Source organism: Ceratotherium simum, chromosome 2, assembly GCF_057802395.1.
Source record: "Ceratotherium simum simum isolate JZ-2026a chromosome 2, ASM5780239v1, whole genome shotgun sequence".
Taxonomy (NCBI): Eukaryota; Metazoa; Chordata; class Mammalia; order Perissodactyla; family Rhinocerotidae; genus Ceratotherium; species Ceratotherium simum.
In genome coordinates this window covers 8,301,466-8,318,065 of record NC_141901.1, presented here as the reverse complement: position 1 = coordinate 8,318,065, position 16,600 = coordinate 8,301,466, and the positions used below count along the sequence as shown (strand labels likewise).

Below are 16,600 nucleotides of genomic sequence, written 5' to 3'. Positions count from 1 at the left end.
CTGAGCCCTTCAGCAAACGCTGGGAGATTTATTGGCTCTGGGCATTTAAGAAAAATCTCTGTCCAACGGTTAGCTGACCAATAAGAAAACTGAGCAAAGGTTTTAGTGACCACACACAACAAAGGATACAGACTATACAGAACGAGTTCAGGAAAATTACTAAGCAAACAAATAGCAATAGCAACAACAACAACAAACAGCAATAAAAACAAACATTGGGGGAGGAAAGGAATCTGATTTTGACTATTGCCACATTATATTACTTCAAATATCCTATTTTCTTTCTTTCTTTTTTTTTTTGTGAGGAAGATCGGCACTGAACTAACATCTGCCAATCCTCCTCTCTTTGCTGAGGAAGACTGGCCCTGGGCTAACATCCATGCCCATCTTCCTATACTTTATATGGGATGCCACCACAGCATGGCTTGACAAGCGGTGTGTTGGTGCGCGCCCAGGATCCAAACCAGCAAACCCCGGGCTGCCACAGTGGAGTGTGCGCACTTAACCGCTTGCGTCACTGGGCCAGCCCTAAATATCCCATTTTCAACAACAAATTATAAGATATGCAAAGAAAGCATGGCCCATACACAAGAAAAATACGCATTCAATAGAAACTATCTCTGAGGAAAACCAGACATTGAATGTACTAAACAAAACTTTAAATCAGCTATTTTAAATATGTTCAAAGAACTAAAGAAAACCATACCTAAATAACTTTAAAAAGTACAAGAATGATGTTTCACCGAAAATAGAATATCAATAAAGAGACAGAAATTATTCTAAAATAAGGAATTCTGGGGGTGGAAATCAAAATAAAAATTAAAAATTCCCTAGAGATTCAACAGCAGATTTGAGTAGGCAGAAGAAAGAATCAGCAAACTTGAAGATAGGTCAATTGAGATTGCTCTCCCTTCTGAGGAACAGAAAGTAAAAAGAATGAACATAGCCTCAGAGACCTGGACACATCAAGCATACCAACATACATTTAATGGAAGTTACAGAAAGAAAGGAAAAAGAAAGAAAGAATAGTTGAAGAAATAATGGCTGAAAATGTCCCAAATTTGATGAAAAACATTAATCTACACATCCAAAAAGCTCAACAAACTCCAAGTAGGATTAAACCAAAGAGATCCACACCTATACACATCATAATCAAAATCTCAAAAGACAAAGGCAAAGAGAAAATCTTGAACACAGCAAGATGTGTATGTTCAAGAGATCCTCAATGAGATTATGTTGAATGTTCATCATGTTCAAGGGATCCTCAATGAGATTAACAGCTGATATCTCATCAGAAAACCATAGAGGTCAGAAGGCAGTGAGATGACATACTCAAAGTGGTGAAATAAAAAGACTATCAACTAAGAATTTTCCTTCAAAAATTAAGGAGAAATTAAGACACTATGAGATAAATAAAAACTGAGAGAATCCCTCACTAGCAGACCTGCCCTACAAGAAATACTAACTGGAGTCTTTCAGGCTGAAATGAAAGGACACTAGGCAGTAACTCAAATCCACACAAAGAAGTAAAAAACACTGGTAAAGGGAACTACATAGGTAAATATAAAAGAAAATATAAATGCATTTTTGTTTGTAATACTTTTTTCTCCTATCTGATTTAAAAGACAACTGCATAAGCAATAACTATATGTCTGTGTTGATGGGCTTGTGATGTATAAAGATGTAATTTGTAAAACAATAATGGCACCAAGGAAGGGGAGGGAATGGAGCTATATAGGAGCAAAAATTTTGTATACTGTTAAAATACTGTATACTGATCTGAACTAGATTGTTATAAATTAAGATGCTAATTGTAATCCCATGGCAACCACTGAGAAAATAACTTTGAAAAATACTAAAATAAAGGACAAGGGAACTAAAACGGTACACTAGAAAATACATTTTTAACAAAAAAGAAGGCAATAATAGAGAAATAGAAAAAAAACAAAATACATATGGAAAACAAATAGCAAATGACCAGACATAAATTCTACCTTATAAGTAATTACATTACACGGAAATGGATTCAACACTGCAATCAAAAGGCCGATACTGGCAGAATGGATTTTAAAAAATGATCCAACTACATGCTGTCTACAAGAGACACATTTTATAATCAAAGACACAAATAGGTTGAAAGCAAAAGAGGGAAAAATTATAGCAGGCAAACTAACGAAAAGAGAGTTGGAGTGGCTAATATCACCATATATATCTACTAATATCAAACAAAATAGAATTTAAGGCAACAGTTGTTACTAGAGACAAAGAAAGACATTTTACAATGATCAGAAGCTCAGTCCATCAAGAAGACATAACAAGTAGAAGTGCACCTAACAACAGAGTCTCAAAATACATAAAGCAAAAACCAACACAGTTGAAGGGAGAAATAAGACAATTCATCCATAATAGTGGGAGATTTCAATATCTCATTTTCAATAATAGAACAACCAGGTAGAAGACCAAGAAGGAAACAGAATATTTGAACAGCACTATAAACCAAACAGACCTAACAAACATCTACAGAACACTCCACTTAACAACAGCAGAATACACATTCTTCCCAAATGCACATGGAACATTCTCCAGGATAGACCACATGTAAGCCACAAAACAAGTCTCAAATAAATTTAAAAAGAATGAAACAATACAAAGTATGCTCTCATGCCACAATGGATGAAATTAGAAATCAATAACAAAAGTTTTAAGTTTGGGAAATTCACAAACGTGGAAATTAAGCAACACATTCCTAAATAACCAAAGTTGATAATACTGCTTTTTTACCAAAGCTGTAATTATAAGGAAAACTAGACCTCTGAATCAGATGTTTCAAACATACTCACAGAATGACTAGGAGGACACAGAGGGTATATGAAGGTATCTATTTGTCAACCCCAATACACCATATCTCTATATACCATATTCTAAACTGGAGTTGCATTAGGTTCTACAGCTTCTTTTCTCTATTTTAATTCTTTTACAACTAATGAAAACACACAATGTGAACCCTATTAGTTTGGGCAAGAAGTTATCATCCTCCATTGGAGCTTCAGTCTGGAATCAGCCAAAGCCTCAGGATAGCAACATACCAAAGTGGGTCTTGTGGAGACCTGATCACCATGCAAACCCTTCAGATAGTTCTCAGGATTCTCAACTACGACAGTATTCAGGAGTATCAGAATTGAAACTGGGATGCAAAAACAAATAATAAACCTTGCGGTTAGCAAGGAACTTATAGTGACTAATCCAAGAATCATACTTATTGCAAGCCTTCAGACAATGAAGCTGTCCTTAGCAATCACCACGTAGGAATCAGTAGACACACAAGTGGCACACAGTGGCATTGAATGTTTTCTCTGTTTTTGCAAAATTATCAATTATCTGCAAAATTATCTGCCAATTATCGGCAAAACTTTCAAAAATCTGTGCTCAGGAATACCATATGCAGGATACAAAAAATTGGGGTAATGAGGTCCTCTCTTTGACAAAGCAGGAGTTCTAATGACCCACAAGAAATAAGGGTCATTTTGGGTAAGTTCATGAACATTCACATGGCAATTTCTAAGTGGCACCTAATAAAAATAGGCTTGTAAAATAAACCAGACCTATAATAGAAAAAAACCTCTCACTTAACTCCTGGATACAGATTTGTGGCATACAATTACAGACCCATGAGTGAAAGCTAACATTTATTTCACTTATGATATAACAACACACTGTAAATACCGGCAGTAAGATTGTAAAGATTGATTCCTTTCTGGTAAACTGGTGATTCTCTCTTCCAACGTTAATTGCTCCCACCCAATGATCCACCATCACACGAGAGTTTTGCTTTGGGTTATAAACGAATCTTCTTTTGAGGAGCCTGAAGAATGAGATGTAGTCACTGCCCATTAATATTCCCTGTCTACACAAGGAGAGTAAAATACAGCAAGAATTTCAATCAATCTCAAGGAGCAACTGCAGATACTTTACAGGATATACTAGTTGGTCAATTTTCTTTTAGCTTATTTCTTATAAAATTCAGAGTTTATACAAGTAAAAGATTCTCCACTGGCTCTTCTTCTACTATATTTGAAGTTGCGAGAACATGAGGCAGAAGCAACTGCAGCCATCTTGCCACCTCTGAGGAAAGCCTGTCTGAGAAAAAAACCCACTCCAAGGAGGCAGAACAAAGGACTGACCAAAGAGGAATCAGAGAGCGGGGATATGGTCTGCTCTCCTCCATGGAGCTTCATCTGGACTAACTGTGGACTTTTCAGGACTGTGATTGTGCTGTACTCACTAGAATTCACTGAGAGAAGTGCTACCTCTGTTCCAGTCAGATAACCATGGCTTTGTCTCCTGTGGGACAAGAAGGCTGCTGGACAGGGGTGTTCCAGCATCATTTTTATGACTACATTCCAGCCCCAATCCATAATCTGGCTCTTCCAAGCCACTGACGCTGGAGAGAGAGTCTTGTTGATGGTCCCCATATAGCCATCTGGAGTCTCCACGTGCTTTGCTCCAAGCTCCAATCTCAGGGATGTTGAAGAAGCAAAGAAGAAATAAACCAATTACTATTGCAGAACCTTGGAAAGGTTCAAGAACTGAAGGCACCAAAGCCAGGGTGTAACAGGAGCTGAAAATAGAAGATGTGTCTGAAAATTTATATGGGATGCTGTTAGATCTCCACACCCATTTTCTCATCTTGCACAATCACACAGTTACTCCTCCTTGACCTAAGCAGAATACTGAAGATTTACTTTCAGAAGAAGATGAACCAGAGGGACTCTGGACTCAAGAAGACCTTCAGGAATGCCATTATGAAAGCAGACGGAATAATTAAAAGTCTACATGCTGAATAGTGAGAACCACCCCACCTTCCCCCACCAACTCAACTCTTCCTCTTGGCTCTAAGACCTCTGGACATCAGGCTTATACCAGACCAGCTCAAGAGAAAATATTCAAAGAGTCTAATAGCAGCTGTGGAAGTCTTCTAACAAAAAGGCCAGGTCCCAGCCCAATCACTCTATGGTAAAGCCCATTAGTCAATGAATCCCATTCATGCATGTACAGAGCTTCCATCAGCTTTTTAGTGCTCTACTCTTATGTCTGAATGGGCAGCAAAAGATCACCAATCATTTGAAAAAGGTCTCTGACACCAAAGACAATGACCAAAACAAACAACCAGAAAAAATTGACTCAGAGACACTATAGATTACAAAAGCAAAACCTCAAAAGACTCATTAAAATCTTTACAGAAGATATTGCACTTGAGAAACCAAGAGTGCAATGCTACTTAAAAAAATAAAAATAACATTCACAAAATAAGAAAATGCTGTTGGAACTTTTTAAATGATATCAGAAATGAAAAATTAATTAGAAGAGCTGAAGATAAAGTTAAGCAAATCTTGCAAAAAGTAGAACAAAGAGACAAAGACATGATAAAAGAGGAAGATTGAAAAAAAAAGGAGCATTCTAGGAGTTCTAATATGCTAATAAGAATTCCAGATAAAGAGAACAGAGAATATGGGAGCAATTAACTATTAAAAGAAAGAATTCCTAGAATTGGAGAACGTGTATCTCCATATTGAAAGGACACATCACTGAGTGCCCCTCCATAATTAGTTGAACAGACACACACAAAGGCCCATCACTGGGCTCTCTGAAGCTAAACTGTTATTCAGCTCAGAGGAAGAAAAAAATCAAAACATCAGCATCAATAAGGGACTTTTTTGGATTCTGAAATGCCAATAACAAATAAATCTCTGCTTTTATAATATATATTTATGTCAAATAATGATAAGCTAAATAATATCTTACATGCATTAAAAGAGCTTTACAAAAACAAAAAATAGAAAGACTTTTTATTGGGAGTATATTCAGGTAACTCTTATAATAACTAAGGAGACTGTGTGAATTCTGTACCAGAAGTTTATTTTACTGGCTTTTTAAAATAAGTAGTTCATGATGATTAGAAATGCCTATTTTCTTAGATCTCAGTTAATCTTACATTTATTTGTATAGTTTAGACTATATTCCCTAGTAAATTTTCTTTCAGCATCTTAAATAAAAAAGATCTAACAATATTAATAATGGCTAATCTAATTAATAATGAAATCAAGTTATGAGAATTTGTGTTACCTTGAAATATACCCAAACTCTTGACATTTTAAGCTAATTCCCTTTCCTCTTAAAGGCCACACACTCACCTTGAGGATCAACTTCTTTAGCTAGCTTCAGTGCATCTGAGTTTGCAAGATCAGTGTTGGCTGGGGTAACAGCCAGAACTAGACAGTTCTCCCGTGTGATGAACTGCATAATCATTTCTCTGATCTGATACTCAATATCTGGTGGCTGATCTCCTACGGGCACTTTAGTAATTCCAGGTAGGTCGATAAGGGTTAGATTTAACACTGTGTGGAGAGGAAAAAAGAGTCTTACATACAGCCTCCATGTTAAAGATATTGACAATGCAGAATCATCTGTCACTGTAGTGGAAATAAAACAAGCTCAGCTTTATATATTGTGTATCTGAATAACTCCAGCTTGTGTGTAGAATAAAAAGCACAGAATATAAAATGGCTTTGCAAGTTTTCTCTATTTTTATGATATGATTGTGCTATGCCAAATGATCATTTTAACATAATTTGAAAGGCACTGATCTGTATGCCTAACATGTTTTCTCAGAGAGCTGTCATATCCATAACTAGGGGGTTATAATTAAAACACTGAACAATAGGTACATATGCTGTCTGCCAGTCTTGTACATTGCCTTTAAACGTTGTAAAAGTTCTCAGAGTAAGATCTGTCCTTCCCTTCAAAAGCATCATATGTTATTTGCAGAGGGTTAGCCACCTGGCCTATTGGAAAGCCGTTAGCCATTCGTGGTGCCATGAGGTTACCGTGTAGGTGAAATGGCCAGACTGATGGAACACCATCCCAGAAAGCAAGAAACTACTCCTGAGTCAGTGACTCCAGCCCAACCTGGCTGTTGTTCTCTCTGCACAAAACAGTGTTGGCCCCAAGTCCTCTCGGGAAGTCGTATTTGAGCTTGTCATTCATGCTCTGTTTTAAAAGCAACTGAACTGGGTAGAAGATTCGTGATGAAAATCTGCCCCACTGAAAATTTAGTCAGAATAGAGGCTATTCCACATCACACATCATGAATTGGTTATCTAATTTATAAGTTTCTGCTGATAGTCTGGGAAAAAAAATCACAGTTGATTCCTCAGGAAGAGAATAAATAGGAATATATAAAGCTACAACAAAACCCAATACGGGAAGACTCAACCATAGTACCAGGCACCTCTAAGATTTTTGCAAAGACTTAAAGATATTAAAAATGGAAGTTTTTATGCATACTTCTTTGGAATTCTAAAAGTTTAAAATAAGCATAAAGGAAATTTTTTAAATGACTTACACAATTCTGATCTTTTTAAAAGTCATCTCCTCCTGCCTCCCCATAAATAACTTTACAAGTTCTTTGGACCATACCATTTATGGCAGTGTCCAAATACTATCCCGGAAACCCGGTACTCTTTTGAGAGAACAAACCATCTTCTATACAAATAACGTATGTTAATTAATGTAGTAAAAATTTTTGAGGACAAAATTTGGAATTCTGTTATTTTACTTACCATGTGGGGAATAGACTCGTAAATTAATGGGTATGGAGGAAATGCCTTTATTCATTCCAGTCACTCGATCTGTTTCTGCTTCAATCTCATGGCGAACTTCATCAAAATCTGTAAATTTTTTTCCTTTGCAATGTAGAAATTCAGCATATTCTACAAAAGAAAATTAATACAACTTAAAATTCATGCACTTTTGCAATAATTATAAGGAAAAAATGTTTCTTTAATTACAAGTCAAAGTATCCAGTATCGTCTCTTTAGCATCAGAATGAGAAAACACAGCAATTACTAAGAAGCAGAGTTAATACTTTAGAAATATTAAACATAGTACAAACGCTAAGGATGCTAAATTTGCTAATTTTCAGACAAGCAATTAAGTACTATAAGCAGTCCTTAAACCATTTAGTCTTATTAAATAATTTAAAGAGAGTTTTGGCCCTCCAAATGATAAAACAAACAGCATCTGACTGTCAAAAGAAATTAGATCTCGGGTGCACAGAGAGCCCATCTACTAATCCTATTAGCACGTCCTTTTTCAATATCACCACTTTATTATGATGGAATGCTAAGTTACATAAATATCGCTTCAGAAGTCAAGAAGATTTAGAAACAAACTTTGCTTAATTCTTTGAAAAGAAATAAAATATGGAATATTTTAGCTTAGAAATATACTATTCAAAATACCACATCAACTTGTGTAATTAAAAATATATTTTCTCAAGAAAAAAAGATATAGAGTATTACATCAGAGAAAATATTTACCTGTAATCTAAAAAAAAAATCAGCATCTGTAAGCAGAAGAAAAAACTCTAAAATCACTATATAATAACAGAAAATTAGTTTTTTAAATTTCAATAACATCCTACCAACTGTTGTACCATCAATTTCTATACCTGGTTCCAGAGATATCACACATATGATAAACAACACAACTCAGATAGGAAGCTGATACTATTAGATCTAAAAAAAATTATTATCATTTTTAACATGGGAATGAGTCTTGACAAATATCTTAGTTTCCCTAATAACTAGCTGAAGAATTGCTCCACCAAACTTAGACTAAGGCTAAGCATCTTGGGCCCCAATGTCAGCTGAGACAATTACTGGTAGTCTTGCTACCATTCCCTACTATAAACATTTGACTTTCACCCACTATGGCAAGGCTGATAGAGAGAGAACTTTAAGATGTGGTCCCATCTCCAAGTAGCTTAGCATCAGCTTAGGGAGCAAAAGATCATACCACAGAGAAAAAACGTTAACACAGGTAGCATAAAATAAGTGTTAATCTGCTCTTAAAGTCATAGGAAAGGTAGAGACAGGAAAGATAGCTTCAAGCTGCAGTGCCCAAAAAAGGAAATGGGGTATGAACAGAATACTGACGAGTTGGGAGGGTTTCAGTGTGTGCAGAGAGAAAGCAAAGTCTTTCCAGGAATCAGAGAATCTTAACAGCTTCAACAAATCCCTGGCAGGTTATCATCCAGCCTCTGCTTGGACCCTCCCACTGACAGGGAACTGAGGCTTTGATGTCTTCGGAAAAAACTCTTATTGGAAAATGTTTCTTAATGTTGGTATGTAATATGCTTTCTTATCATATTCCATTGGTCCAACTTTTGCCCCCTGGAGCTACTCAAAGTCTTCTTCCATGTGAAAAGGCCAGGACTAATCTGAGCATTGGCAACAGAGTCCATCTCCTTCCTGGGCTTCTCTCACTAACTTCTCCTGCTAGTCTGATCACTGCTCAGGCCTCCTGGTGGCAGACACAAATTACCCAGCCCCACTTCAGCTACTCAGGACTGGAAAGGTCATGGGCTCCTGAAGTAGACCAACGAGAATCTGCTTTAAGTTACCAAAGAACTGTAATGACCTAACTTTTCGAAAGTTGGACTGACAGTCAGAGACTTTATTTGGTTTCCGTCTTGCCTGTCAACGTGAATGGACACGAATATTTTTCTATCTTAGTTTCTCCATATAATAATATGTGTCACTTTCTGAAAAAACGGCAAGCTAAGACTCCCCAAAGCTCATTCCTCAGTGGTGCAAGTATATACAACAATAAGGCTTCAATAGGCTTCAGAAGTCTGGCCTCAAGAGATCACTGCATCATTTGGCATGTTCTTTCACATAGTTTACCCTCATGGGTGCTGTTGTCATTAGAATATAAATTCTCAGAAGATATAGCCTTTATTTTATTTAACCACTCAACGGCTAGGCCAGTATCATGTGAATGTAAAAATTTAAAGATAAGCAGAAGATAAAACAATAAGAAAAATAAAGATGAACAAAAGATGTAAGATCCCAGAAAACAAACAAAAATTAATAAGTAAAAATGAGTCACAAATAATTTGGAAGAAATGGATCTGTACTTTTTAAATTCAATATATGCTGTGGAAAATGCACACTTGAGGACTTATGACTATTATAATTATTACTTTCATAGAATTAATAAGCTTCTGGATCAGGGACTATGTTTTCAATGTTACACAAAGGTGGACGTCTCTTATCGCCACTAGATGGCACCTACTTCTTTCTCTGTAGGAAATTAATGCCCTTCTAGAAGGTTGTAAAATCAATGCAATTTTCAAATTAGATTTAAATTTATTCTTAGACTCCTGAAAATGCTTTTATCTTGGAATTGAGAGATTAGAATGTGCAGGACCATCTCAAACCTTTGTGTCTTTTTAAGGATAGGGTTCCACGGAGATTTAGGGAAGCCTGTATAAATTTATTTATTCAACTAATATTTATTGAGCTCCTACTACTTGCCAGGCACTGTTTTAGAAATCGAGCATATAGCAGAGGGAGAGAAAAAGAAGTCTCTAGCCTTATGAAGCTTAAAATTCTAGTGAGATGAAACAGTAAACAATGCATGTGTGTCAGATATTAAGTGCTATGGGGAAAACTGAACAGTAAGGGGGATATTAAATGCTGGGGAGGGGGGTTGCTTTGTTAGATGCTTTGGTTGAGGAAGGCTTCTCTGATATGATAAAGTGACATTTGAGCAAAAACTCACGAAAGGGAGGGAGCACGCCATACTTTATATAAGAGCATCCTGGCAGAGTGCCTGGAGCAGACGTGTGCTTGGCATATTGGAGGAAGAGCAAAGAGGCCAAGGGGCCTGGAGCATGAGCACACTGAGGAGAGAGATAGTGATGAGGTCAGGGCTGTCGCCCAGGCCTGGACTTTGTAGTGGCTGTAGGCCATTTTAAGGACTTTGATTTTTACTCTGAGTGAATGGTAGACCACTTGAAGGGTTTGGGTAGAGAGGAAACATGACGGGACCTAGGTTTTAAATAAATATCTGTGGCTGCTGGGTTGACAATAGACAATGAGGAGAAAGAGAGGAAGCTGGCTGTTGGAATCACAGAGCTGAGAGATGATGGCGCTTGGACCAGGGTGGCAACAGTGGGAGCAGGGAGAAGTGGTTAAATTCTAATGCATTTTGAAAGAAAAACCAACAGAATTTGCTGATGGAATAAAGGTGGGGTATGGGAGAGAGGAGTCAAGAATAACTTCAAGGAGTGTGACCCCAGCAACAGGAAGAATTTTGAAATAGAAAAGACTGACAGGAAGAGGTGGGGGTGATGGGGGTTGGGAATCAGGAGTTCGGTTTGGGACCTATTAAGCTTGTGATGCCTAATACCACCCAAGTAGAGAAACAGAACTGTTGCTAGTGGTTGAGGATTACACAGCTATAAGAGATACCATTCACATTCTTAGTCACCTGATCGACGTATATTTATTCTGAAAAATTTCCAGAAGATGGCAGTCAAGTGCTTGAGGAAAAGAGCAGCTTTTTCTAATTAGCACAAAAACGCCTTTGGGGCTGGACACGTGAGAGTCTTTCATCTAGGGAGAAGTCTAAACTAGAGGTATATATTTGGAATTCATTAAAGTCAGGCACGTGGATGAGATCACTAAGTGAGAGAGTTAGATAGGGAAGAGGTCAGAGCACTGGGCTCTGGGGTTTCCCATGTTTAAAGGTAAGGAGATGGAGAGTGAGCAGGAGTGGTCAAGGAGACAGGAGAAAAACCAAGAGAGAGAGGTGGCCCAAAGCCCAGTAAAGAGGGTGTTTCATGACGGACAGAGACCTTCCACTCCATCAAATACTCCCAACATGGCAGGTAAGAGAAGAACTAAGAATGGATCATAGAACTGGGCAACTTGAGGATCCTTCAGGAGGCTGACAAGAGCTGTTACAGAGGACTGGGGTGGATGATAGCCTGATTGGAATAGATTTAGGAGAGAACAGGAGGACAGGAAGTGGAGACTGATTACAGACAATTCTTTCAAGGAGTTTTGTGTAAAGGAGAGGAAAAAAGTGAGAGGGCAGCTGGAGAGGGATGTGAAATCAAGGGAAGGTTTTATAAACATAGGCAAACAAATAGCATGTTCATAGGCTGAGGGTATTAATCCAGTGTAAGGGAAAGGTGCTGATGCAGAAGTGAGAAGGGCCAGTGCTGAAGTGATGTCTTAAGGAAGAGAGGAGGAGGCATTAGAAAGGAATATGCTAGTTCATGCATAGGAACAGGAAGGAAGCAGTACAATAAGTACTAATGATACTAATAGGTGGAACTGATGGTGGTGGGAGCATGTGAAATTCATCAGGTGAGAGTGGAGACTTATCATATTTATCTAAAGTCATTTTATGTCTTTAAAAAATATTTCTGTATATATTCTCACTGGTTAAACTCTACAAATAATACTATTTCTAACATAAAATACATCACACACACACACACACACACACACTCACTCACACAACTTGCTTTAACTATACTTAATTAGTTGTCTGTTAGCAAAAGTAGTCAGATAATGCATTACTGAAGCCCACCCCATAGATAACATCTTGGCTGCTTGGGTCACCACGGTAACACGTGGGGCGCTTAAGTTTTTCAGGAACTGAGAATCGACTCCTTGTCCAGTTCAGGCTGGTTGAGACCACCAACTCATCAACTGGGCCTGCGAAGATGACCAATAAATGACCCTTTGACGTCAGGAAGTAAAAACTCCACCCTCAGATCATGGCAATGCCGCCATTTTGTGAGCATGCATCCTATGGAAGAGCCATGAAGCTGGACTACGCTTGCGCAGATCATCAATTCCCTCACTTCTCCTTACCTCCAATCATCTATTCCCACACTTCAGAACACCTTGCCCCCTACCCCATAAATATCCCCTGAGTCCCCATTTTTGGGGAGGCAGATCTGAGATTGATTCTCCCGCCTCCTCACTTGGCTTTCTTGTGATTAAATCCTTTCTCTTTGCAAATTAGTCAACTCAGTGATTGGCATAACCATATGGCAGACAAAACAAACCTGGTTCCTGGTTCGGGAACACACACATACACATACACCCCCATAAAGTGATCCTAAACGAGTGACATAAGAGTAACCATAGCAGAGATGTCAACTTGGGTCTAATCTACATCCATCAAAGGATTCAAACCTGCCCAGCATATCAAAGAACTAACAGGGCAGTGTGATATTGTGATTTATAATAAGAAATATATATTTGATCTTCATCCCCCTTTCCGGCACAGAGCTCCTAAAACCCTTGGAATTTCCTAAGTGATAAGAACAATAAAGGTGTCTTTTTTTATGTTAATGAGGTGACTTTTGGAAAGCACCTCAGGATGGGGGCTGGTTGCCAGGAGAATCAACCCTGTGATTAGAACTTTCAGTACCCACCCCTCCACCTCCAGGGAGGGGAGATGGGCTGGAGATTAAGTTCCATTGCCAATGGCCAATGATTTAATCAATTAAGCCTATGTAATTAAGCCTCTGTAAAAACCCAGGACTGGGTTCACAGAGCTTCCAGGTTGGTGAACATGTGGAGGTGCTGGGAGAGTGGCACTCCTGGAGAGGGTAGGGAAGCTCCAAGCCCCTTCCCACATACTTTGCCCTATGCATCTCTTCCATCTGGCAGTTCCTGAGTTGTATCCTTTTATAATAAATCAATAATCTAGTAACTAAAATGTTTCTCTGAGTTCTGTGAGCCGCTCTAGCAAATTAATTGAACCCAAGGAGCAGATCATGGGAACCTCTGATTTACAGCCAGTCAGTCAGAAGCACAGGTAACAGCCTGGGCTTGAGAGTGGCCTCTGAATGTGGGGAGCAGAGACAGTCTCATAGGACTGAGCCCTCAACCAGTGGAATTCGATGCTATCTTAGGGCAGATAGTGTCAGAATTGAGTTGAACTGTTGGACACATTCTGGTGTCTGAGAATTGTTTGTTGGTGAGGGGAACGCCCCTCCCCCCCAACAGTGGTATTGGGTCCCCAAACCTAAAGAGGCAGGAACCACAAAATCCTTTTTTTTATGGGTCTCAAAGAGCCTCATGGGAAATAATTCATCCTACAGGATGCAAAATTCAGGCAAAACCTAATCTGAGTTGTCAGAAGGGGGCTACCTGTAATCCATCCTCTACCCAACTCCAGGGACTCATAGATCTGTGTCCCCTTGTCTCTAACAGTGGTAATTGTCAGACTCCACATCCTACTTTCTTATTAGAAAAACATGGCAACATAACTACAATTCATAGTTCCTGGGTTATATTCCCAATAAGGTGAGTCTCACAAGCAACAAAGTTAGCCAGCCCTGTTATGAGATCTCTGGGAATTTGTATGGAATATTCTATCACAAGTACCCCCAAATAAGCAAGCACACCATAAACAGGTGGACAGCAGAGATAGCAGGTATGGTTTTGAACAACTGACCACAGTTGCTATTGAGGAGGATCATCAATCAGCTTATCTTAGCACACAATTCCTAAATAAATTTTTATTATCAATGATGAGTTAAAAAGATCACAGCTTTACCTCCCTGCTGTCCAAAAATACAATGATAGATGAAAATCTTGGATAGAACAATCACAAGAGTGATATATCACTTACTATACTCACCTCTGAAAAAGAGTGTTCACATGAGTTTGGGGATGAAGGAAATTCTATCACCTAAGCCAAACACTAGGAAACAGGCTGTACTAGCCAATCAACAGCAAGACTTTTTAAGAGCTGGTAAATGTGTGTCTTCTGAGACTTTACTATGGTAAAATAATATGTCTGAAGGTCTAACAAATCTCATCTTATGGTTCTGAGATACATTCTTTCTCGTAGAAAGGTACAGTTTCTAGGGGCACAAGCTCTCTTGGCATGTTCTCAGTGTTCCTTTCATTCTAAATGCTTGGTAGTTGGGCGCATGAAATGATCTCTCTCAAACAATTCCAGGCTTCAGCCCCGGTTCAATCTAAATAGACAGTAATTAAATTTCTTAGCCACAAGCTCATACAAAGGATGAAGGCTATGTGCATATAAGCAGTGAAACCCTGATAATGCATTCATGAAATTCTATTGTGTGTCAGTATAACCTGTCTTGCTGAAATTCATAGTATGTTTTCAGTTTCACAAAATAAGACTCCTAGTTTTAAAAATCTTTCCTGTTTCTTTAATGTTAAAAATAGCCTGCATTTAAAGCAAAGGTTAAGATACATTTTTTTATATTGAAAGATTTGGGGGAAAAAAGAGAGTATTAAAAAATAAGAGCTATTATTCTATTTTACTTTTATTTCCTTATAAAACATTTTAGGATTATCATTTCTACTGGTCATGAAAAACAAATTATGCTAGGGTAAACAACTGACAAATTGTTTGGGGGAAGGACGAGATGGTTTATGCCTGGGCAGCGTTCCAATCATCTGCAAAAATCACAGCATGACCATAAGAATTTAAATATTTCCAATATGCTCCTTCCATGGGGAAAAACATGCATATGTTTCAATTAATCAAGGTTAAGGAGAAGGGATAATTATGGAGCACATGCATATAACCTCTTGTCAATCCTTATTCTAAGAAGTGGGGTCCTCAATACTTTAGCTGGAGTCATTTCTGAAATATTAATAGCAATGTTTTGTGAGCATAAGGCTCCAATGAAAATAGGGTACATGGGTCACATAAACAGGGAACAGTTTTCAATGCAATGAGCTGAATCCACTTGCTGTAGAGAGCATCTATGTATGACTACATTCAAAAACATATTTCCTCAAAGGCAGAGGCTACATTTTATTCATCTGTTTCCCTAATGCCTATCATATTTAGAGTAAAGAACATCTGTAGATCTCTTCCTTCTTCTTTAAAGCAGTCCACTTTGCATACCATTGAGCAATGCCAATTTTGAAAATAAAAATGCTTCCATCAAGCCTTCAAGTCATTCCAAATTGAAGGCAAGATCTTAGAACTGTGGTTGAGGAAGCAACAGGGAAAGCACGATACAAATTATACAGACCCAGATATGAAGAACTCAATTGCGTCACTAAGGTAAACGGGACAAGTCTAAAGAAGCAAACAATTAACTTACAGGAGTCCAGCAGTGGGTGAAGGGTGGAGGTCTCAGCAGCAGCATTAAGAACAATGGAGTGGGGTGAAAGTAAGGGGGGCCAAAAGTTCATAGCAGACAAAAGGTGGGAGCCAGGCAGGTATCAGAGATCAGATGCCGAGACTAGGGTTTAGGACCAGGGCTCTGCTATTCCCAGGGCAAAGTAGATCAAAACAGAACTCCAGACCCAAGTGAGCCAGAGGGTACCAGCCAGACACGAACTCAGTCATGGAATGGAAGGTAGAGCCTTTGCCTTTCTCAAATGATACAAAGCCAAAGCCACATACGTAGACCTCAGGGTCAAGAGAGATTAATATCAATGCTGCCTTGATACTTCCTGCTCAACGATGGCCTTTACAGCTTTCTTGCCCAAGAGCTGGGCTGGTTCTAAAGCCTGAGTAAGGCTGAGCCTACATGTGAGGATTAAGTGGTCCCGGATAACTAGAGTAGTGCTGGCACATGGGACCAAGGCCAGTATTTGACAGAAATCCCCTCAGCGATGGGGAATTTGTATGGAATATTCTATCACAAGTACCTCAAATAACAATCAGAGAATCAGCAGCTGTAATACCTCCATAGCTCAATTTAGTTCCATATTTTTTTCCAGAAGAGCTT

At 38.4% G+C, this 16,600-nt stretch overlaps 1 protein-coding gene across 1 annotated transcript in view; it reads right to left on the bottom strand.

Annotated features, from left to right (window-relative positions):
- Positions 1 to 16,600, bottom strand: part of DNM3 (dynamin 3) — a 532,803-nt gene that overhangs the window by 383,447 nt on the left and 132,756 nt on the right. Inside the window, exons 3-4 of the mRNA XM_004425038.3 lie at positions 7,620 to 7,769; positions 6,192 to 6,395 (exon numbers count right to left, since the gene is read on the bottom strand). Coding sequence (XP_004425095.1) covers positions 6,192 to 6,395; positions 7,620 to 7,769 — 354 coding nt within the window. The remainder of the gene's footprint in view (positions 1 to 6,191; positions 6,396 to 7,619; positions 7,770 to 16,600) is intronic.